Raw genomic sequence first — 25,560 nt, 5'->3', positions numbered from 1 at the left:
ACTAGATATTTTGTACAAATTTTGTTTGATTTTAAAATAAAATAAATTTTTTGTACTAGTTGACAGTAACTACCTACATACAGAAACGTATTTTAATTTGAGTATTACAATTTTTTCAAACGGTAGTCCGTTGCAAGTTGGTTGCGACGTAAAAAATAGCGATAATTATTTACCTAGTTCTTTTTAGAGCAGGCTCCAAGGAGATGTTCGTTTGCAAAAATAGCGGACCTAAATCTGACTTCTGATATATATTGTATAGGTCCCCGACATCCTATAGAGAGATGTTGCCAACCAGTTTTGTGGTCCCCCTGCCCGCACCCCGGTAATTAAATATGGCATACAAAGAAAAAAATAAAAATTTCCAAAACATGCCGTGTGGGGTATCAAATGAAAGAGCTTATTGAGTAGATCACGAATATATAGCATACTATATACATTTCTTACACTTTCTCTAAGATTTTTTAGAAAATTTACGAAAATGGTCCATTTTTGAGTTAACTTTAAACCACTTTAGATTGAAAACTCATGAATATATTTTTTTAATTATTATTTTAAATAATTAACAATAGTCCATTGTTTATGATTCAATAGTTCGTAATATAATATAAGTGAGCTATGTGGTGGATTTGATGAAAATAACTATATACTATATGAACTTGAAAATATACTCGCCATCTTTGAATGCTCCCCCCACTCCCCCATGCAACTATTTCACTGTACGAAATATTGAATCGTAAACAATGGACTATTTTTAATTATTTAAAATAATAATTTAAAAAATATATTCATGATTTTTCAATCTATAGTGGTTTAAAGTTAACTCAAAAATGGACCATTTTCGTAAATTTTCTAAAAAATCTTAGCGAAAGTGTAAGAAATGTATATAGTATGCTATATATTCGTGATCTACTCAATAAGCTCTTTCATTTGATATCCCACACGGCATGTTTTGGAAATTTTTATTTTTTTCTTTGTATGCCATATTTAATTACCGGGGTGCGGGCAGGGGGACCACAAAACTGGTTGGCAACATCTGTCTATAGGATGTCTGGGACCTATACAATATATATCAGAAGTCAGATTTAGGTCCGCGATTTTTGCAAACGAAACTCCACTGAGAGTCCGGTCTATTTGTTTTACACGTCTAGATACATCTGTATAAATTATAGACTATGGATTATGTCCTTAGTAGTTAAGTCAACAATTACGTCATGTTATTCTTATGAATCCATAATAATTATTGTAATGTATTCCAGTTTGAACAATTAACGCGTAATGATTCGCTTTACGTTTCAAACATTTCATTTCAAACGAGTTTTTTTTAAATCTTCGCAAATCGTAGCTTGTTCACGGACAGTTTATAGGTAGGTACATATATGTGGAAATTTTGAAGGAAGTAGGTACATAATGACATTTTTAGTAGGTACCTAGGTATATCTATATCAAGAAGCTTATAACGTGAAAGGGATAAAAAAACATACAGGCGTTATTCAACGTCATATTTTCTTGGTACAAGTTAATGGTCATAGCATTATATTTGTCTATGGTCATAGTGCAATCTCCAGTGTATTAGATAGGCATGGACGTATAAAAAAAGACGGACGGTATATCCCCTGACCCCTAAACATTGAGTGAAGCCTAGTAATGGCGGCGAAACATCCATGTGTGTGTGCCATGTTGCCATGGCAACAGTTGTCTTGATGACAATGGCGGCTGTATTTTTTTCTATAAATTTTGCCGTAATAATTTTGTCATTAAAACATAAAAGAAATAACTTGCTTCCCTGTGGAATGTAATCCCTTGTGTTTTGTTATTTAAAATTGTACTGTTGCAACACCATTTAACCACGCAAGACGGCATTTTAAATATTTTTTGTGAAACAGTGACGCAGTTAATCAGTCGGTAGTTCACGACGTAATGGCGGCCGACTAGCTTACTATGGTGAGAGTGTGTGCGTGTTCATTGTCTTTACACGATCGCTAGCTTACTACGGTGGCTTCACGTTGTTTGTTCGTAATATGGCGTCCGTCTTTTTTTATACGTCCATGTAGATAGGTATAAGCTTCTTGATCTATATAGAAAATATTGTTTGTTTGGTAAACATATCGGAAAAAAAGATGACATAAATAAATCGCACTGACTTTGTAGAACATCAGCTGTATTGTAACATCTCATTTAGTAGAATTTTGTGCAAAAAAACATATTGTTTATTGAACATAATTTTGATGTAGGTATGTAGTGTATTGATATATAATTTATTGACATTAGTCAACATCATTACTACCTTTTTTGGAAATCGGTTGTGTCATTCGTCGATTGTTTACAATAAACGTGACTTATAAGTTATAACTTACATAATCTTTACTTTTATTGAAGAGTTTACGTTCAAAAGTTCTTGCCATTGTGTGTAGGATAGGTACCTACCTAGTAAAGGACCGTTTTTTCGTTGTTTTTACGACTTTTTTATTATTTTTTAATGGCTCTAGGACTATTTTTACTTAGATAAACTTGCATATGCACATTGCACATCCATTTCAAGCGTTATTAATTTATTTTACAAATCATAATATCTTATCATAAGGTTTCCTGTTGCTGAATTAAGTCATAGCCCAATACAGCACTTGTAAATAAATAAAAAAAAAAAACGAATTAAGAACCTCCGCCGATTTTGGGAGCGTCATTTAAAAACCAGTGGCGAATTTTTTGCAATTTTCTCGTAACACGTACAGTATTGGATTGCCGAATACATATTTGATATTACCGTGCGATAATATTTGCTCTTATATTCTTACTCAAACTTAAAATAATATTTAACGAGACGAAGTTACGAAGCAGTTTTGGGTTGATATGATCCTACCTACAATCTATATACTTACCTACAAGGTTTTTTTCCTGGTGTAATTGGCAGGTTTTTTAAGCTATTGCATCGAGCGATAAGAGTTCTTAAGCGTGATAATAATTATATAGCCCAAAGCATTCCTCGACAAATGGGCTATCTTTATCTAACACCGAAATAATTTTTCCGATTTGAAAAATTCTTCTCTATTACTTACTAGTAGTTCCTGAGATTACGCGCGTTCAAACAAACAAACTCATCCGCTTTAGAATCGTTGACGCGAATGCAAATTTTATTATTACAAAACTCGATAAACGATATTAAAAAAGATTTCTCGACAAAAACAAGGAAACATATTATTTCCCAATACCAACGTATCTGTTAATAATTGTAGGACGGCAAAAAGTAACTTCCTTCCTTTATTTTTTGTGCAATTAATTAGTTTCCTAAAATTACTCGTTCGAAATATCGCGATAATATATCACGTTAATTACTAGGCCCTTATTATATTATTTTCTAATGCTGGGGCCACACTAACGTCTAACGTCTAATGCCCTTTATTGCGATAATTATTCCGATAATTTTTAAGGCGTTAAGTGGGTGGCTACACTTGAACGGTCAACGTGAATGCCGATTGTTGGCGATAAAAACGGCGTTAATTTTACTAAAATTCTAGCAAGATGGACGTAGTGTGACCGCTTCATTGCGTTAATTCTCGCGATAAAGCTATCGCCTCGCCAAACGGCAATGTTAATGCCGTTGTTAAATAATACTGGCTACACCTAAAGTTAACGTCCATTATCGCGTTAATTAATGGCATTTCCCGTTAGTGTGGCCCCAGCATAAGCGCATGCATTATATTTTCATAGTGAAGGAATATCTCAAAATTTTTATGAGAGCATTTTTATGTAGTTACTGTCATTTCATTGTTGATAAATAAATAATAATTGTGAATCTGTATTTCTCAGTAATCAGTGTTTAATTAACAAATATCCATTGGAACGGTTTTTTGGAACGAAGTTCCTTATCGCGCGTTGCGAAAGTGGGCTAGACGGAATTTTTTATGAGTTTTTCATTGTATGCCTATTAGTTGTATACGTATCTAGCTTACCGCCTTTGTCTAAAGCCTAATAAATTATACACTAAAACCTTCCTCTTTAATCACTTTATTCTATCTATTAAAAAAACCGCATCAAAATCCGTTGCGTAGTTTTAAAGATCACAGAAACATATAGGTACAATGAGAAATGTAAATAGATCGTTTGTATCCCTTTTATACATTAAAGTTGCTGAGTCAACTGATATAATTGTAGATTACTAAATATTATATTCTAAATATATTCTTCATGATTTAATCTTTAAAATTATGCAAGCTGCATGCTGGAAATACCGTCTTCGCGACTCAAGGAAAATCGCTTTTTATAAGCTCGCTTTTATTTAAAGTAAAAAAAGTAGAAATGTCATGTATGACCTTCGGTTGCACTTAAAGTATAACCAGTATATTGTTTCACTTTTATTTTAATACTAGTTGTAGCCCCGACTTCGTTCGCGGGATTCCAAAAGTTTCAAACCTCCGTCATTGCTTATCACTAACGTTAACGTTAACCATAGTCCATGGCCATGGTATAATAACAGGTATTAGAGTACCTATAACATTGATATTATAAGTAAAAAGGTGTAGTTAGGTTACCAACACAACATTCAATCTTAAAAAACGGCACACTAATTCACACTCGATTAGACGTCCCCTAGTGGGGTAAGTGGCAGATGCATTATACATCTGTTTCACTGATAGATTTTCTTTAGGGACAAGTAGGTGATCAGCCTTCTGTGTCCTACCAGACCGAGACATTTTTTTCTTCGTGTCCTATAAGCATAGCTATATAAGTACAAAAGTCTAGACCACAGAATTGAATGACAAAAAACAAAGCAGGTGGGCGGTAAAGTATGAATGGTGACGTCATGTGCCCACGCGCCGCCTCTCTAACACCTTATGTGTTAAATACTTGGAATAAATTGTTATTGATATAATTTTAGATGTTATTCATGATGGGAATCGCTAATGAACTATACGGATGTAGGTATTGTTAGAATCATAGTCTGTTTGTTAACAGAACACATAAGTTATACCTACAGGATATTACCTTAATAATTAAGGACTAACTGTAACATAAGTTAGCCCTTGTAGCATTATTTATTAAAAGTTCAACATTGAAAGAAAGAAGACATTGCTTACATAAAAACTCATACTTACATAGCACCAAATCGCATAGGTTATATGCATGTTAACTATATGCAATTAAGAAAGTCCTATGTTGTAGGGATACAAATCAAATACTATATGGCTTCTGCCACTCCGGAACAATGGAGCTTTCTACTAATGAAAAAATTATAACTAGGTTATTTATGAGATCCAAACTTAAGAGTCTGTCATATAAATATAGAAAATCTTATACATCTTTTTGACGATTTAAACACCATTTGGCTGCGTATGGCGACACCTAGATTAGTACATTAGGGGCAAGTCGTGACAGCCAACGGACAAGGCCTTTAAATAATTTAGAATACCCATTATGATGTGAATTATTGAGGCCTCTGTACCTTTTAAGTTCTGTAGTTTTGAACTAGTTTTACTGGCTTGGAAAGGAGCAATTCGAAATCTTTATAAGCCTCTTGTAAGCCTCGGGATGTCACAGTAATAATAAATGAGAAGAGATTGTAAATAATTTTACCAGAAATTGATCGGAAATTCCAATTTATTCATTACGACATTTTAAAATATTTAAAAAGATTTCGAGATACCATATCCATATTGTTAAGTAATTTTGTGTTAAGTGTCTCTAAAATATCGTTGAATTTGTCGTAATTTTAGAAATGACATAGGTAATCTAGGTTGCATTCGTACCTTAACCAAGTTTTCAGTAGACCCACTTTGAACTGTTATTTAAGTACCTACTTTGCTGTTTCTAGGGTTTTTGAAAACATTTGTCATTTCTAAGTTGCTTTTCAAACTTCCCTGTCCAAAAATGCGATTATAATAACCCCAATCATTCCAAAGATTAATAAAAAACAGGAAGATTGCCCTAAAAGTTTCTACAGGTATTTAACTAAGAAACAACAACATCTTAAATATATAGTTATTTCGAAATCACAGACTATTTATATCAGATCAACGATTACAAGTCTAGCCAGTAAAATAAGTTTATAAGTACTTATCATGCCTACGGATCGGCACCTGTAAGTGACAGTGTATGAAGGTCGTTCGGAACCAGTCGAACCAAGCAGGCTGGTTGACATACATATCTATTTTTAATTGAACATTATTATACTTCACTTTCCAACTCCTGAACGATTTAAAATAGTGCGACCTTCCCGTTTTGATCCTTTCATTTGCATCAACTTTTTAACCAACTTCAGAAAAAAGGAGGAGGTTCTCAATTCGGCCATTATATACGTGTAGGTATGTGTATATTGCCTTTCCTATTATTTATTAACCTCTGTAGTTTAAACAACTTGATTATTCTGATTTTTATCAAAATAATTACTTAATTCTAAAATAAAATAAATTGGCAGATTTGATCCATAGATTATGTGTCCACACAGTTATACCCATTTTTTGTATTTTCCAAGACGCATTTAGGGTTTTAAGCTATATGTTATGGTTGGAATAGAGGTCTAGAATCTAGCTTAGAATCTATTATTAGGAAATTTGTTATACCTAGACTAGATTAGCTTTTATAACTTACTTTTTAGAAGACATACCATTACTATATATAGTTTTGGAGCTCGTTCATAGTGCATACCTGTACATAGTTGCATCACAGTATTACCATATTTCCTACAGTAGTGCGACGAATGTACTTGTGCAGAGAAACGGAGGGGAACTTGCGGGAGTCGGGCGACGCGGGCCGCGTAAAGCAATCACGCTGAGATTGCTTTACCTATCGCGAAGGGCAGACGCTTCAGAGTTTTTTTGTGTAATAATTTATACTTACGTATTCTATAATGGTGGGCATAAACTGTTGTGTTTATGGATGCAAATCTACATTGAAATCCCAGAAGGAAACAATATTTCAGAAAGATTGTATTACCTAATTGTATCTGTTGAATTAAAATCAAAGCTATGTATATGTTGCCTTCATTATTTTCTAATCAGATTGTACATCCCAATGCGAATGCATTACTTAGTTAAATGTTATTAATTATAATATACAATTAAGAACATCCAAAAATAAAGTGTCCACGTAAATAATATTTAGCAGTGCAATATCTATAATTATATATTTATGAACAAATAATTACATCAGATTTAATAATCGCAATAATTTTGAATGTACATATGAATAAATGATTTCATCATAATATTAATAATCACAATTGTTTTATTTCCCATTTGTTGCAACCCTAGCGTATTTTCGTGTGGCAGCGTAAGTACCTACGCTGGCGGCGGCATCGCGCGACATCAAAGGCGATTCCTTACTGTAGGAAATAATATTGTAATACTGTGGTTGCATAATATAGTCCAAGAACCATTTATCAAATCCTTACTGACCACACAGCTTACACGGTTAATTATGAAAGCATTTACTTTTGAAATATAGTCCATCTTGATGTTAAATACGTGACGCGGACTCTCTTTTGTGGTGTCTCCTTGGCCGAAATGTCAACACGAAGTGTATTGTGATGTAAAACAACTTAATGATGAGTTGAGAAGTTATTTTAGTTTTAGTATAGCTGGAAATAGCCTATATGCTACTTAGAGTATTAATTTTTATGTGTTGTGTTGTCAATTATTTACAGACAGAAGAACAAGCACGAAAACTATCGTAAAATACGTATCGTCATCTAGATTCTAGAGCATGACGTCATAACGAATAAAAATGTTGTACCATAAACGCACGATAGGGGCGCTTTTCAAATTCTCATACAAATTCTCTCGAATACTTTGCGATAGTTTACTTGCTTGCGCTTCTCTCTTGACGGGAGTAAATAATAAATAAATGACATGACATAGACTGTTTTAAATCTTAATAGTAAGCTTAATAGAATCTAATCTAGAAACCGACACGAATGAAGAAGAACTAGGTTATTTGTAATACTTTAAACCGCAGTTTATATTATACCTATTGTTTATGCTGATAAATTGTTTATTTTACTATTACGACCATAGACTAGAGTTAACCATTGACAATCAGCATAAAATGAAGACAATGTAAATCTGTTTAAATGCAAATTGAGAAAAACCTACTGCGCATTAAATAAATACCTAATACTGTTGCATAAAGATATAACTTTATTGCTTGAACACGTTTTCATATTTTTCTAAGAATGAACTTAATTTTATAACTGACTCTAAACTTTATATTGTTCTTTTTATTGTTACATAATAATTTATGATTTGTCTTGAAGCAGTGGTTATACTTAGAGTTTCAGATGAGCAGTCCTGGGTAAAAATCTCGGTGTAGGCTAGCTAAGTACTAATTATTATTCTGTAAAATACAAAAGGTTGAATACCTCCTTGTTTCTATTGTATCAACTAGCTTCTCGTTCCGACTTCGTCCGTGTTGATGTGGGATAAAAAATGTAGTCTACGGCAGTAGATCCAGAGTCTTACAACAAGTAGAGCCTTATAAATTTATCACTTTTTTATGTAAAATGTGATTTTAAGTAATATAAAATAAGTGAATGTTAAATTAATGGTCATTAGGAAAATTATCATTTATTTTTCTCGTCAGGAAAATTTAGTTTGCTTTAAACTTTTTAAGTGTAGTATTGTTTCAATTATATTTTATGACTATTTTTTATCATTAAAATTGAACGAGCTGTAAAAACTTATATTTATATTATATTTTACTTCATTCCACACAATTCAAATACACTATCGCTTTTCAAATCAACAATAAGCACATTTCAAAGTACAAACTTAAATATTTGCCAACAGTTTCCAAAGCTTGGCAGTTGGCATATTATGTATAATATTTGGACCTCAGCCAATAAAGTTTAACTATATTGTGAATGTAAGCGTATTGTATGTAAATATAATTCTATCTATACAATCTTTTTGTTTATAATGGCTTGATAAACCATGCAAAACTATCAAGATTAGTCAATGTATACGATGAGTGACAGCTAGTGAATGTATTGAACAATTCTTTTAGTGGCCCATAAGTTTTTTTCTTAAGTAAAGTAAACTTATGTTTTTCTTACTCATTTGTGCTAGAAGGAAGTTATATTTTTGTTCATACTCATTTTTTTCACACGCTTCGAAGCATGAGATACAACTTAATTTGACAGTGACATTCAAAACGACAAATTAAAAACATGGCGGATTTTGGCGCCACATTATATGTCATCTTGCAATCGGGTTCTATGTTATTTTCTTGTTACGCTAAATTGCTTGTTACCATCGATGTGTACATAAGATAACGGTCTATGTGTCTAGAATTTTAGATTATCTAGTGGCAAAGTTCGTGCGTGTGCTAACCTTGAACTGACGTGGGTCACGACGCATCTGCAAGGTCATTGTGACAAGTTTGACACAACCTGTGTATGACCCATGTATGACCTGTCAATGTAGAGGTAGTATCGTAGTCATGATACTAGTAGTTTTACTAGGGTGATTTAAACTCTTTATATTGTAATTTCTTGGATGGTAATTGGAGAGAATTGTTCAGAATAAACCGTAGGTATAGAAAAGGTCCTCCACTACCTTTTTTTATGCGCCTGCGATAGGGGAGCGCTTGGCCACGATTTCGCCTGATGGTAAGCTGAGTTGTGGCCTAAGATGGAGCGATCCCTAGAATGTACCTGTTTATTTCTTCATCCTTCTTTACTTTCTTTTACATGGTAAATATTTTATATATATTTATTTTTATACTTACAAGTTGGTTAGCAAGTTGGCGTGCCCAAATAGGTATTTGCTAATGTTTATGGTATCTTTTACCTTTTGGCAAACAATCAGCTCGTTTTAATTTACTTATTACCATTTTACATATTTTAACTGTGGCATGTAGATGTTATTTAATTAATGTTTTTATTATTTTTTTGCTCTTATTCTCAATTTATTTCAATATTTTACACTGTTCTTTATAAATACTCTACATACCTATGCAGCTGTAAATACAACGGCCTTGTAAGTAATGTATCATCTATAAATGGTCTCGCTTAGTAGTTTCCTTTAATGGTCGTCTCAAGTAACTATTGTGTGGTTAAGCGCAGGTGGGCGCGGTCGATGTGTGGATGGGTAAATGTACTGTGATGATTTTTGATATGTATTGTTTAGAAGTGTTAATGTTATAGCGTTTTGTGTACAGATGATAGGATTTTGACATTTAATAGTTATTATGCAAAACTTGTTCCGAAATTCAAATTTGCGAAGTGGTTATTGACTGTTGCGTCAGAGTGTGGGTTCGAATCGAACTGTGGGAAAAAATTGTTTTCACTTCGGGTGCTAATGGAGTTCATGTTTACAGAGAAATACTGAAAAAAAGAGCCTGTGTGCCGAGCACGGGTCAGAAGTGAAACTTCTTTGGAAAGATTCAAAGATTCGTCGCCTAACTCCATGACGTGACGTTATTGCCATGGCGCGATCTTGAAATTTTACTCTCAACGCGCCTAAAGAAGTTTCACTTCAAAAAATCATACATTATTGGTGGAAAAACATGGAAATAGGAAGCTAGAGCAGATAAACCACGGTAATAATATCTGTTATACGCTTCTTTTCACTATCTACTTTGAAATTCGCATCTCCATGGGAACATCAATTAGGACGCATATTTGAATTTCTTCAAAAAAAGTCACTCGATTCTTTGACAAGGCGGGAAAAGCTGCTTGTAAAAGCTCGTAAGAAATGCCTTTTTCGTAACGTCTCTAGAGAAAAATATAAAATTAAAGTTCATTTGTTATAAGACAGATTTAATTTAAAAAGATATCAAATTTACAGATAAACAGTATTAAACTATTATCAATTTAGCATCGAAATAATTCATTTCAAGTGACAAATATAACGCTGTGTGTAAACAGTATTTAGAGCAAGTGACTTGGCAAGGTCGCGCCTTTTACTTCTGAGCGCCATGTTGGATTCGTGACGTCATCAATGTAGATAATAAATAACAGGACTGTAAGTTATGGATATTGAAAAAAGGCGGAAGTTCAATAGAGAGGTAAATGCTTAAATTATAATTAAAATCGATCGATGTGTCAAGACATGTAATTCACACAAACTGATGCGACATAAATCGAAGGTAGTTTTCAGCGATTCCATTTCACGCAGAAGTTGTCATATTTTTCTTTTCCCTCCGCCAACGGTGAAGCTTGCGAACGAATTACCTACAGCTATGGTGTTTCCGAACAATCTTATGAAATGCGCAAAGCACCTGTTACACCAGTGTTAAAGTTCGATTCATCTTAATGGCGGTTCGTTCGCACAGGTCCCATTACGTCCCGCTAATACCTAAAATTGTTTTCTGCGCATCGGATCGTATGATGTTCTGAGCCGCCATTAAATCAAATCGGTACCTACTATACTAGTATTTAAAATTTAAATGTATGTGTCACCGTAGGTGACCACTTATCATCATGTGGTCGTGGTCTTTGCTTGCTCTTCCATAAAAAAACAACCATGTGAGAGAAAAAAGTGTGGTAATAAAACGCGGGTGAGAGCTTTTTCCAGAACTAGTTTTTTTAATATCCGTAAAAAATATTTACAATCGAGAACAATTATGATCATAATTATTAAAACTACAATCGTTTCGGTATTTTGGGCTTTGTGTGATGTTAATCGGCGTGGAAGTGTTTTGATTATAATCATTGTTATATGTAATATACAATGAAAACTGGTTTTTAAATGCTTACGAGATTTTGGCGGCAACGTTTGCGACTTTGTATTTTTTTTTTATTATTATTTTTTGATTAACCGATGCCAGAGTGCGCATCGTATGCGTGCGATGTCGATTAATTTTATGACATATCCTTATAATGTGATAAAAGCGAATGTACTTTGTAAGAATGTATGAATACATTATGTATGTACTGTAATGTATTTTTAACGCAAAACTGATAGGTAATCGGATCTGCGTGAAATTATACCTAGATAGATTATCTCGATTAGCATTTAGGCTACTTTCCCCGGGTACTACGTGGTACATGAGTACCACGGGCTCTGCGCCCCATATGGGGATATCTCCATACCCCATACGGGTACACGGAACTTCACAGAGGAATGTTGATGCATTATTTGCATGTGTCCTTAAACAAAAGCACTAAAAATTATTTACGATGGCAACCTTTAAAAGCTGCTCCACTACTTAGTAATGGCAGGTGTTGTCAACTTTTGGAACAACATACCTAATCAGTAAAAATTAAAATTATTCTTTATTCCCTTTTTTCAATTTATATTAGCCGCTTAGCTCGGTTTCGCTTGTGGTATAAAAACACATTAATCTGTCGAGAATAACTTCTTTAGCTCATGACGATTTGAAAGCTTCTAAAAGAAGAGTAATGGATTTAATCAATGTTTGAGTTTTATTTTTCATGTCCATATAATATGATGAATGATGAACAATGTATTTACTAAATATCTGTGCCAAAGTTTGATCACAACTGGCTGTAGCCAGGAAGCGTCGCAAAGGACACGGTGGACTGGTTGCATAGTTACTGTCCATTTTACAATTTCGATATATTAACTCGATTATAATTCGATAAATTGCACTAAAATTATTGTAATAAAACAATGTAATAATGTACTACTAGATTTCAGCCCGCGGCTTCGCCCGCGTTTTCAAAGGAAAACCCGCATAGTTCCCGTTCCCGTGGGATATCCGAGATAAAAACTATCCTATGTGTTACTCCATCCTTACCCTCTATATGTGTGCTAAATTTCATTGTAATCGGTTCAGTAGAATTTGCGTGAAAGAGTAACAAACATACACACACACACTCACATCCTCACAAACTTTCGCATTTATAATATTAGTAGTATAAATTCTCGACTAGATAAGCAATACGCGATCGCGCCTACTTATGAGAAGATATATTGCATTTAAATATACTTTAAAATTTTTAATAGGTAATTAATATGAAATTTGACATTGATTTGATGTTCAATTTAGATTATCAATAAACCCTGAAGGTTAATGAATCGAAAAACCCATAACCCTCTCAGCTAAATGTCGTTTGATTCATAAAAGATAAAAAACAACGTTGCTAATCTGTTAAAATCGAATTCTAAGAAGTTTATATTTAATATTATGTACCTACTAGGTTTCCGCCCGCGGCTTCGCCTGCGCAGTCAAAGAAAAACCCGCATAGTTCCCGTTCCCGTGGGATTTCGTCATTTTCCCGGGATAAAAAGTAGCCTATGTATTTTCTCGGGTATCAAAATATCTCCATACCAAATTTCATGAAAATTGGTTCAGTAGTTTAGGCGTGATTGAGTAACAGACAGACAGAGTTACTTTCGCATTTATAATCTTCTTATATATAAAAATGAATCGCAAAATGTGTTGGTAAGCGCATAACTCGAGAACGGCTGAACCGATTTCGATAATTCTTTTTTTATTATATTCCTTGAAGTACGAGGATGGTTTTTATGTAGAGAAAACGTAAATATGTACCACGGGCGAAGCCGGGGCGGACCGCTAGTACATATTATATTATATATTATTATAGTATGGATTAAATAACATACAAAAATATCATTACATTACCATTGTTATTAGCTTGAGCCAGCCTTTTCTAGGCAACTTAATTTTTCCCGAATAAAAAGAACCTAATCTTCGATTTAAAATGAAAGAAAAAGTCACTTCAATATCAATCTTAACGTTTTTGAGATGTGAACAGACATACCTACAGATATAATTGCTTTGATAGGTAGATATTATTTTTCAATACATACCATTTTTTACACAGCAATTGTATATGATAAAGCAATATATGTATTACTTAAACCTCGTAAATAAAACAATTATTTACAGTTAAAATCGATTTGTTTGTTTGTCCCACTTTATTTTAATAGCTGGGTAATTAAAAGTGAATGTGGGTCAGCAGTCAAGGCGTTTATTGTGAGTTAAAATGTAATGTAAATAAAAATTAAACCACTTGTAGATGCATAGATAATTATGAAATATTAGCTTCGATAGACGACTTTATTTTTAACAACCTGCAAGTGCAGCCTGCGCCCCGCTGTTTCACATGTTGGTCTTAGTGAGATGATATAATATAGCCTATAGCCACATGAGAAAGACGGAACAGAGACTAAGCTTCTTAAGAACCGAACGTGCAAAATTGTTACCTATTTTGGTAGGGTTGTCACAATAGGTTAAGACAAATTAAACAAAACTACCTACTACAACCCAACCTAGGTATGTACACACTTACAATACATACATACATACTTACAAATGCTAAACTTGTAATAATAATGAAAGGTAAAAACACACCATGTACAATTCTCATCTTATTAAAAAAGGACCTAATAAAATAAACGCAAGTAGGTACTGACTTGAAAAAGTAATAATCAAAATATTTACTCACCTATTGTACTCCTTGAGATAGTTGAAGTATGATATATTTTTAGTTTTTCTACTATTATTCATACACACAGTACAATAAACAACCATTTTTGACAATGAAATATTACGTTTTATATTAAAATATTCAAACTTGCAAGTTGCAACTAATAAAACAAACAACGTGCGTCGTATCAACCCTGAGACTGTACTCTGCCTGTGCAAGCGCAAACCGGTTTTTTCCAGAATCGCTGCGTACGCGACAAGCGGCCAGAGTCACACACACATGGCCCCGCGTACTTGTAGTAGTGCAATCGATTCTCGCGTTTGTTTGAAGCTTAGTCTCTGTTCCGTCTTTCTACTCATGTGCTATAGCTTTCCTCGATTAATGGGCTATCTAACAGCTAAAAATTTTTTCAAATCGGACCAGTAGTTTTTGAGATTAGCGCGTTCAAACAAATAAACAAACTCTTCAGCTTTATAATATTAGTAATACGAAGAAGATGAGATAACATACAAAGAAATGTTCTCAACGAAATAAAAAAATACATCAATAAAAAATTCTATATATAGATGGATTCTGTTCCAAGAATTTGACTTCAGAAATTCTATATTCCCAAGAACAGAGCCGAAGGTACAAGCTAGTTTGATATAATTAGTTGCTAGAAATCAATTATGTTTGCCTTGACCGTTCTATGTAGTCTAATGTACATAGATACATAGGTAATAACTAATAACGTTCGCGGTTATAAAACGAACATATCGTTTTTTTTTGTTGATGGATCTAGGTTCAATATCCAATTATTATATTATAGTTTAAAAAACTAAAACAATACATATAATCTCATCAAATTATTGCATTGTCACCAATCCTTGATACAGGGGCCGAATTATGACTTACTAGAGGTCCGCCCCGGCTTCGCCCGTGGTACATATTTCGCAATAAAAGGTAGCCTATGTCCTTTCTCGGGTATCAAAATATCTCCATACCAAATTTCATGCAAATTGGTTCAGTAGTTTAGGCGTGATTGAGTAACAGACAGACAGACAGAGTTACTTTCGCATTTATAATATTAGTATGGATTATTCCCAGTCAGTTTACGCCGTGAAATGAACTGACTGGCAAATTCATATAAGTGACTGGTTATTGCGATCATAATATGAATTTGTTATCCAGTTTGAATTAAAGCTGTCCGTTTAAAGTGGCTAAAACGAAACGAAATCGAATTTAAAAGAGTCGGTTACATACAAACATACAGATGAAGCTAATATAAGCGTGAATATGTAATGAAAACATAAATTCAGCTCTCCTTGTGACGTATTTTGATTAAAGATAATAATTAAAAGATTGCTATGGCTTGCTAGGTTTGACTTTTGAAAATATAACGTAAAAGTGTGACTATGTGAAGTCCCAAATATTTTCAGATAGCGTAATCATTTATTTGGTTTACAAATTAATTATTAATTCCATTATGTTCAATTTATTACTCTGAAGGATTTCCTTTCTTTATTTTTTAAATGTTAAACTTTACTGCCCTTTTCCTCAATCGGTCGAATAAATAATAATTTATTTATCGCAGTCATGTTATGGCCACAACAGCACTACAGTGGTCCGTGCCGCATGCGTTGTGATCGTTAATAATAACGAAAACACGAAATTTGGTATTATTTTTTTTTTAATTAGGGTTAGGCAAGCATTTGACCATCGCTTGCCCTACTATAGAGCACGTTATTACCATTAAAAACAATTCAAGCTACCAGACAGATCAGACAGACGGACCAATTTTATTCACATCTTAAATTATTGAAAAGGGCTGCAAAATCCTCACTTGACCTTTTCCGAAGGCCTATAACTTACCTTGCACAGCCATTTTCGTCTTTCCGTGGGTTTAGCAATGTCAACTACAACGTGTTTCTCTTTTACAATTCATTCATCGATCTGTGACATTGGTTGTAAAGTGGTGAAGTCATCAATAAATTTACTTTTAATAAAGAATTCGTTAAATTACTTCAATATTATTTCCTTGGCTACATTGCCGCTGCCGCAAAAGTTTTGTGTTAGCAAAAATTGGCACTCAATCTATACTCAATTCATATCAGCTGTTTTTACTGCAGTTATAATCTAAAATACAATAAAGCACAAGTTCATAACAAATCTTTGTTTATATTCAACATCCTCGTCATGTTTTCCTTCACTTTTTGTAACAGTGAAAAAAATCAAGTCATTTTTGCCAGAAAGTCAAGTCTACAAGCAAAAGATTCAATGAAGGCGGAGATCTAATCCTGTTATACCAGTCTTAAGAAAACAACCCAGTGTTTCTAGGAAATTACTATTAAATTCTGGTCCTAAAAGCAATTATTTACTACTTACTAAGTTACTACTACAGTTATCTACTGTACTTGAGTTTTGGACGATCATTTTCCTAGAAATACTGAGTATTTTTGTCAGATAGGCTGGTATAACAGGATTACAATGCCTAACAACCGCGAACCTATTTATAAAAGAGCATGTGCGCCGAGAACACGTGTCAGAAGTGAAACTTCTTTGGCAAGATCCAAATATACCAGAATCGTCGCCTTACTCCATGACGTGACGGCATTGCCATGAAGAAGTTTCACTTCAATATATAAGAAATTTCATTCAAAAGTACCAGGCAAACATGTAACGCGAAGAGCTTTAAGGCCGTCGGCGCCTTGGCACTTCCCACATCTGCCTACTAATCTGCGTTTAAGGAAACTCAAGTATTTCGCATTATTACACACGTTTTTGTAATGATTTTTGAGCCTTGGTGATATTTTAATTTTTATTGCATCATTTTAATGGAGGCGTTAGTTATTTTTGCGTCGAAATTACACGCATAGGTTCAAGTAGATGCAAACAAAATAATCTTCTATAGGTACTTTATTTATTAATATTATAAAGCTGAAGAGTTTGTTTGTTTGAAAGCGCTAATCTCATGAACTACTGGTCCGATTTGGAAAATTCTTTCGGTGTTAGATTTATAGCTCATTTGTCGAGAAAGACTTTAAGCTATATAATATATCATCACGCTAAGACCAACAGAAGCGGAGCACTGCGGGTAAAACCACGAGGCACAGCTAGCTGATAAATAATAAGTTTGACTTAGAGTTTTTATGTCACTGAAAATGATGTTTTCCTAATATCGGATTTTCCGTCCAACTATTTTAATTTTTATTTGGACAAAAAAGTAAGTTTCGATAACAGTTCAGCCATTGAAGCGTGATTCCGTGTCCTATTATAGTTTAATTCGATAAAGAAAAAAATCTAACTAATGCGGATTTCGTTAAACTATTTGTCGGTATTTAAAGATTTCCATACATTTAATTCTGTTATTATACCATTTATAGAATATTTATAATAATGTTATGTAGCCGTAGGTAGGTAATTATTTCTTAACAGCAACAACCAAGGCAACAACTATTGAAGTGACAGATCCCTGGTTTAAAGTTAGACTGTGTTTAAATTGTTTTGTGGTACGACCATTATCTGGGGGCACGGTAGTGCCCCCGCCAAGACGAGCCAAGCGAACGAAGCGCACGGGCACTACCTACCTTTTCTCGAAGCGCTTCGACGTTTTTTTGAACCCTCATAACTTGGGTTTGGATTATGCTAGATCAACAAAATTTTCGGGATATATTGTCAATAGCGGACTTATTGAACATATTAAGTTTTAATTACATTAGCTTTTATACTTCAGATTTTATTTATATCTAAAAAACGCAAATTTCGTCACTGACTCACTGATGATCATCAAAATTCTTAAGGTATTTCCTAATGTTCTAGAAAGCTGAAATTTTGTATGTAAGCTAGTATTATCACACAAACAACAAAAAAATTATAAAACTTGTAACTTTCATCCCCCAACCCCTTAAACTAGGGGATGGGAGTTTGTATGAGACCTGTAATTTTAAATTAAATTTTGATTACACTAGAGGTCTAATCTAATAATCTAAAACTTGGTTCCCCTAGATATATATATGTATAGGTACTCCTTGTTAAAAAAAAATAACTAACTTACAAAAAGAAATGAAATCCCACCAAAAACATTATCATGTAAAATGTTGCCAAGACTAGCCCATATGACTCGCACTGTCAAAAAGTTATCAGATCTCATGTAGAGCCAAGCTTCTAACACTACACGCCCTAACTCTACAAGGCCTAACTTCACAAACTCTACACCTTAGTCAAAATATGTAGCTTGGCCGTTCGTTACTACAAGAACTATTGTATAACACAAAAGTAATGAACAGTGAATTAATTTTTCACCTTACGCCGATGTGAATGTAGCGAAATGGCCAAGCCACATATTTTGACTAAGGTGTAGAGTTTGTGAAGTTAGGCCTTGTAGAGTTAGGGCGTGTAGTGTTAGAAGCTTGGCTCTACATGAGATCTGATAACTTTTTGACAGTGCGAGTCATATGGGCTAGTCTTGGCAACATTTTACATGAAAATGTTTTTGGTGGGATAAATTTACACGAATAAAAAAGTTTTGAGGTTTTGAAATACTATTCTAACTATTTAGAAAGATATTTAGTCTGTCTTAACTAGTTAGATGTTAGTAAAACTAGTGGAATGCTAATTTTTTCTCGGATTGCATTTTCTTACTACATCAAGATTGATGTAACGTCTGACCGATTGACCACATTACTGGGACCGTGTTTGTAATCAGCTGTTTATTTTATCCGACTGTACAAAGTGGGGTTATGGATTTGACGTAATGTTATGTTATATTTTGCAATTTTAAAGAGGTGGTTTGCTATGGCGTGTCTCTATTGTTATTATGAACTTCCGCCCGCGACTTCGCCCGCGTTTTTAAAGAAAAACCCGTTCCCGTGGGATTTCCGAGATAAAACCTATCCTATGTGTTAATCCAAGTTACCCTCTAATGTGTGGTAAATTTCAATTACAATAAAAAAATACAGTTGAATCATAACGATTTGTTATATTCTAAAGTATAAACTATAAATTATATGTTTTGTTTCAGGTGATGATGCAAGATACGTAGTGTATGACGGAGACAGCAATAGTCATGTTATCGCATCTTAAAATACATAGGTGAGTTAAAATACCTTTTTGATTTCTTTCATTTCTTACATCGTTGATTAAAATTGGGAATACAATGAAAAAACTATAACTGTTTAATACAAAATGTATTGTTATTTTCTTCATCTACAAAATTTGGGAGGTTTCATCTATTTTTCAGCTTATACTGAGAGCAAATAGCATTAACGTATGATTTTTTTGCAAACAGTACCTAATCCATAGTGTTGTAGAGTTTGGATAAAACCGTAACAATTAGCTTAAATAACGACTAGAACAACACTTTTGCAGATAAAAAAATACTGATGCTACGAGACAAATAGCCACCGAGGTACCAAATATAGGTACCTCTGTACTCAATGACCAATGAAACTAGTACTAAGGCAGACGCCCAACACGGCGATGAGGTAGCAAAAACCGAGAAAGATACCGATACCAATACCGGTGCGAATACCGAAACGAAAACCGGTAACAGTACCGAAACGAAGGAGCCTAAAGAGGGCAAACGAACAGTGTCATTTAATAGAGACGTACACGTTAAAAGATTCGGTGAGTTCCTCTGAATATCGGGACTGTCGCTAATATTTAATATGACTAATTCAGGCTTTGTTAGGCAGACAGATAGTTAGGCCATTTTTATTTCATCTAGTAAGATAATACATCCAAACCTATGTAACAGTACTTTTGCATACATACGTTACTAAATTTTGAAATCGCTTGAGTAGAATTTAATTCGATTTCACGGTAAAAATAAACCTTGAAAGTATTGGCTAACAGTAATTTAAATTTGTGTGAAAGAATGAAGCACCAACGGTTTATATTATCAATTAATTTGAACCTTATATTGGAAAATCGAAAGTCTCAAAGGCAAATTCCTGTCATGGCTCATATTTACAGAAATTTGTAATCTATTTTAAGCCAATTTTAAGTTAATTTGAATCCAATAGTTGCTGTCAGTTTAACAAAGCCTCGTCTCTACTAATGAAAGGACTTACTATCACTGTTCTATAGTATTTACCCTATTGACAAAGCTAATCAATATTTACAAGCCTTCTGTAAAGTTTGCATGTGTGTGTTTCTGTGTCGTTTGTTCTTGTAACTTGTAGATATGTATATTTTTTGTAATAATAATTATAAATAACATATGATAAAAACTAAACTGTATATATAGCGAGCATTATGATACATTCTTATCGAAAATCGGTATTAATAACGTTATTGAGAAATACCGGTATGTTACATTTTTCTTTCATTAGATACCGATTATTAAAAGACAAAACGTTGTCGATATGAATACATATTAGTTTTCTTGATTATTAATATTTTCAATTCCATAACATACTTACCTCTATAAAGTAAATGAAAAAATCGTAGCAAAATGCGGCAGGCCTTTAACATTAGGTAATACACCTTTTGGCTTTTATATGTATACTAGCGGTCCGCCCCGGCTTCGCCCGTGGTACATATGAAAAATAGATGTTGGCCGATTCTCAGACTTACCCGATATGCACAGAAAATTACATGAGAATCGGTCCACCCGTTTCGGAGGAGTATGCAGACTAACATTGTGACACGAGAATTTTATATATAAGAAGTTAACTACCAAGAATGCATCCGTATCTATTATCAACAAATAAATCTAGTAAAGCTAAGATCCGTTTAATTATTGATTGTGAAAAAAATCGGGGTCAGAATGATCACGATTCAATTATAGCATGCAAAAAAGATACACATGTTTTTGTCAGCTTCGATAAACATTCGATCCGTGTAACAGGATAAATGGCTGTAACATAGTGAAACAAATTGGTTCATAACAGAAAGCAAAGAAAAGAGTAGAAAAAGTGAAGTCCCGTGTCCCCCTTTTTTTTTTAAGTGGGGAAATCTTGCATAGATACCCACGGCCTCCGGGGAAGGGGCCGTGGGTTATGTCGGATTCCTACCGACCAAAACCCCACTGTGTTCCGTCAAGCCGCATCAACGACCGCGACGGGGCCACGGGTTCAAATGTATAAATTACGTTTTAAGTAGCATAATAGTGTTGGGTATTAAAGCCCCAAAAATAAACCCATAGGAAAGCAAAACATTCCCAGTACTTGTCAGTACTTCTTGGAATAACCTAATAGTTTATTTAGTTCCAAACCTTTATGTGTTACTAGCTTTCCACCTGCAGCTTCGCCCGCGCAGTCCAAGAAAAACCCGCATAGTTCCCGTTCCCGTGGGGTTTCCGGGATAAAACCTAGCCTATTTCCCGGGATAAAAAGTAGCCTATGTCCTTTCTCGGATATCAAAATATCTCTATACCAAATTTCATGCAAATTGGTTCAGTAGTTAAGGCGTGATTGAGTAACAGACAGACAGACAGAGTTACTTTCGCATTTATAATATTAGTATGGATTAAGTATAATTTTAATTTTTATGTGTTATTCTGGTACATAGCTACATCACTGTCATGTTCTATCAAAATCTGTTACGTGGTTTTCCCGTAAAAAAGTAACAAACGTCCATCCTCATAAACTTTTGCATTTATCTATTACTAGCTGTGCTCTGCGGTTTTACCCGCAGTGCTGCGCTCCTGTTCGTCCCAGCGAGATGATATATAGCTTATAGCCTTCCTCGATAAATGGGCCATCTAACACCGAAAGAATTTTTCAAATCGGACCAGTAGTTCCCGAGATTAGCGCGTTCAAACAAACATATTCTTCAGCTTTATAATATTAGTATAGATGAGTAGAATCATAGGGCACTAACAAGTCAATAACTACGTTAAAAACAACCGACTTTTTTTTTTAAATCTTTATTTAATGAGCTTAATCACAAAATGAATATGTCGCTCAGGTACACACATACTTATAGGTAACTATTTTACACGCTAATATGTACATAAATTCAGTAATTTAATAATTATATATCTAGCTACGGAGACTGATCAAACTTGCACAATGCAACATTTACAAATACAGACAAAAATGCTCATAAAATAAAAACTACTGGGCCTATCCGAATAAAATTTTTATGGGACCAATTCGACACCATCCCGCATCGAACAAAAAAAGAATCACGTAAATCGGTTCAGAAACCACGGAGTAATCGGTGTACATACATAAAAAAAAAACAACATACCGGCCGAATTGATAACCTCCTCCTTTTTTTTGAAGTCGGTTAAAAAGGTTATATAACGACAGATTCCTGAGGAGTCAAGGTTAACTATACGGTTATTAGCTTCGCATGAACGAACTGAAAATCTGACTTTAAACTCGAAAAATAGACGAGAATTATATTCATTTTATTGTTTGATTTCACGAATTGTAAAAATAAAGATTTAAAAGACTATTTGATAATTTGCCCGTGACCACGTTTGATATAAAATATTTCAAATATCGGTAATGAAAAAATCGTGTTTCAAATCCGCTTTATACATACTAATATTAGCCTGAGCTACCATTAATAAAAGCTGAAAAGTTTGTTTGTTTGTTTGAACGCGCTAATCTCAGGAACTACTGGACCGATTTGAAAAATTATTTCGGTGTTAGATAGCCCATTTATCGAGGAAGGCTAAGTCTATATATCATCACTAAGACCAACAGGAACGGAACACCAATGAATTATGTTTCAAAAGGGTGGGTTTTTTTATGCGTGGTCTACTTTTACTACGTGGGCGAAGCCGCGGGCGGAAAGCTAGTTAGTTTAATAAAACTTTCTTATTTATAACAAAGAAGAAAACCTGTCTGTCTGTATAATTATCTGTACACAAGTAACTGAATTATTTAATTAAAACACTCCATTAATATATTTTGATGTTATCGATTTTACTCGCATACATTTTACCACAAAACCGCTGACCAAATAATGATGCGATTTCCACATTTAGTATAAGCAACGAGACATTCCTTCTCAGTTACCGTTCATAATGATCTCACTGATAGTCCAATGTGATTTTTTACGGCTTTATCGGATACGTGCCGCAATGTTGCCGACAGTAGCCATAAAAAACGGCCAAGCGTGTGTCGGCATGTTAAAATATATTTGTTAGTACCTAATTAAATTGTTTCATAGATAAAAGATATTTTTATAGCTGATAATGTCTATTTTTCGCAATTAGGTTAGGTATCACTACATAGTATAAAACAAAGTCGCTTTCTCTGTCCCTATGTATGCTTAAATCTTTAAAACTACGCAACGGATTTTGATGCGGTTTTTTTAATAGATAGAGTGATTCAAGAGGAAGGTTTTAGTATATAATTTACTAGCGACCCGCCCCGGCTTCGCACGGGTGCAATGGCGGCCAGCCGGTACCGCCGCAAACGCTACGTCCCGCAATTTTTAAATCTGTAATATCTTCGAAAATATTCACTTAAATCATACGGTGTAAAGGGCCATATAGATCTATATTAAATGAACAATGTATTGAAGGTATTTAATTGGTTAAGGATTAATGCTGTATTGGTTAAAATCGCATCGAAAATTAGCCATTATTTGTCGTAAAAAGTAAATGACAAAAAAAAGTTATTGTGGGTTATCCATAAGTGATAGACATATACCATCGCGGACTTTTCTGTAGACCTTTTCAATGTGTACAATACGTAGTACATTATTTTGATAAAACTCGTAGGGTTCAGCCTGCGTTTGCAATGTAAGCGGAAAAAATGTAATTATTTACGACATCACATTAGAAACCTCAAAAATAACAGTACTTCTCCACTCTTTAATGGATGCTATTATACATATAAACCTTCCTCTTGAATCACTCTTTCACAAATACGAAGCTACAACCATAAGTTACATAGAATATAATATATTTAGTTTACCTTTGTTTTTTGATCCAACCACAGAACCCTAAATGGCTGGACACAACCTGATTCAGTTTGCGATAATTTCAACCATTTGACCAAATTAGGTATCACATTATAACTGCTCGTTATCACTGAAACTTCCTACAATTGTGAAAGTGTGGCAGAGCTGTGACGAAAATGGCTAAACAGTTTTTAGTGTAACTTAGTGATAGATAAAGACTCTGCTTAAAGTCATGATTACACATTTATGAAAATCCTGCGATTTATGTTTCAACGTAAAATAGACGAGTATGGATGATTTATCGTACTACTAGCTGTTCCCCGCGGTTTCACCCGCATTGCTCCTCTCCTGCTGGTTTTAGCGTGATGATATATAGCCTATACTCTATAGCCTTCCTCGATAAAAAGCTATCTAACACCGAAAGAATTTTTCAAATCGGACCAGTAGTTCCTGAGATTAGCGCGTTCAAACAAACAAACAAACAAACTCTTCAGCTTTATAATTATGTATTATATCGTAGAATATATGTATTTCCTTGTCTTGGAAAAATACAAAGGCTTATTTTCTATTCTGTGGTAAAAACAACTTTTTATGGGATGAATAAATAATTCTTGAAACCTCTGAAGACTTATACTAATAACTAGCGCCCCGCCCCGGCTTCGCCCGTGGTACATATTTCGCAATAAAAGGTAGCCTATGTTCTTTCTCAAGGTCTAAAGATTATCTGTGCCAAATTTCATCAAAATCGGTCCAGTAGTTTATGCGTGAAAACCATACATACATACAAACCTTTCCTCTTTATAATATTAGTATAGATAATGTTCGTAATTACCTAATCTTCTTATATATAAAAATGAATCGCAAAATGTGTTGGTAAGCGCATAACTCGAGAACGGCTGAACCGATTTCGGTAATTCTTTTTTTATTATATTCCTTGACGTACGAGGATGGTTCTTATGTAGAGAAAACGTAAACATGTACCACGGGCGAAGCCGGGGCGGACCGCTAGTTTATAATATATTTGCATGCTCAATTAAGAGCCAGAATGTTTAAGAGCCTATGTAATATGTATCTACCTAACATCTTTGTAAATCTACATTCTGCAAATAAAGAAATTTGAATTTGAATTTGAATTTTCACTATTTGCATTTAAATAATAAACAGCCTATAGACATTCCAATTCGCAAATTAAACATAATCCGCTATCGATACTTTTTGCAACACCATTACATAAGAACGGCTCGACAATTTACTACATCTCAGTAAATACGTTTAGCAACCGTACGAGTGATAGTCTTGTGAAATTGTTTCTTAAGTTTGGCTGTATCTATATCTGTAGATATACCAGCTTGTTGACCCGGCTT

General features: G+C 34.0%; 1 protein-coding gene and 1 long non-coding RNA gene across 2 annotated transcripts in view; one reads left to right on the top strand and one right to left on the bottom strand.

Moving 5' to 3' along the window:
• The window catches only part of blo (bloated), a 65,859-nt gene that overhangs the window by 632 nt on the left and 39,667 nt on the right, over nt 1-25,560 (top strand). The window contains exons 2-3 of the mRNA XM_089710556.1: nt 19,350-19,420; nt 19,697-19,954. Of these exons, the coding sequence (XP_089566682.1) occupies nt 19,765-19,954 (190 nt within the window). The 5' untranslated portion in view covers nt 19,350-19,420; nt 19,697-19,764. The remainder of the gene's footprint in view (nt 1-19,349; nt 19,421-19,696; nt 19,955-25,560) is intronic.
• Nucleotides 1-25,560, bottom strand: part of LOC149477149 (uncharacterized) — a 69,343-nt gene that overhangs the window by 12,717 nt on the left and 31,066 nt on the right. The gene's annotated exons all lie outside the window — the stretch shown is intronic.

This window comes from Colias philodice, chromosome 25, assembly GCF_061535455.1.
Source record: "Colias philodice isolate Cphi_HAF_F1 chromosome 25, ilColPhil1 Martin Lab GWU primary, whole genome shotgun sequence".
NCBI classification, from domain to species: domain Eukaryota; kingdom Metazoa; phylum Arthropoda; class Insecta; order Lepidoptera; family Pieridae; genus Colias; species Colias philodice.
This window is presented reverse-complemented; position numbering and strand designations above follow the sequence as displayed.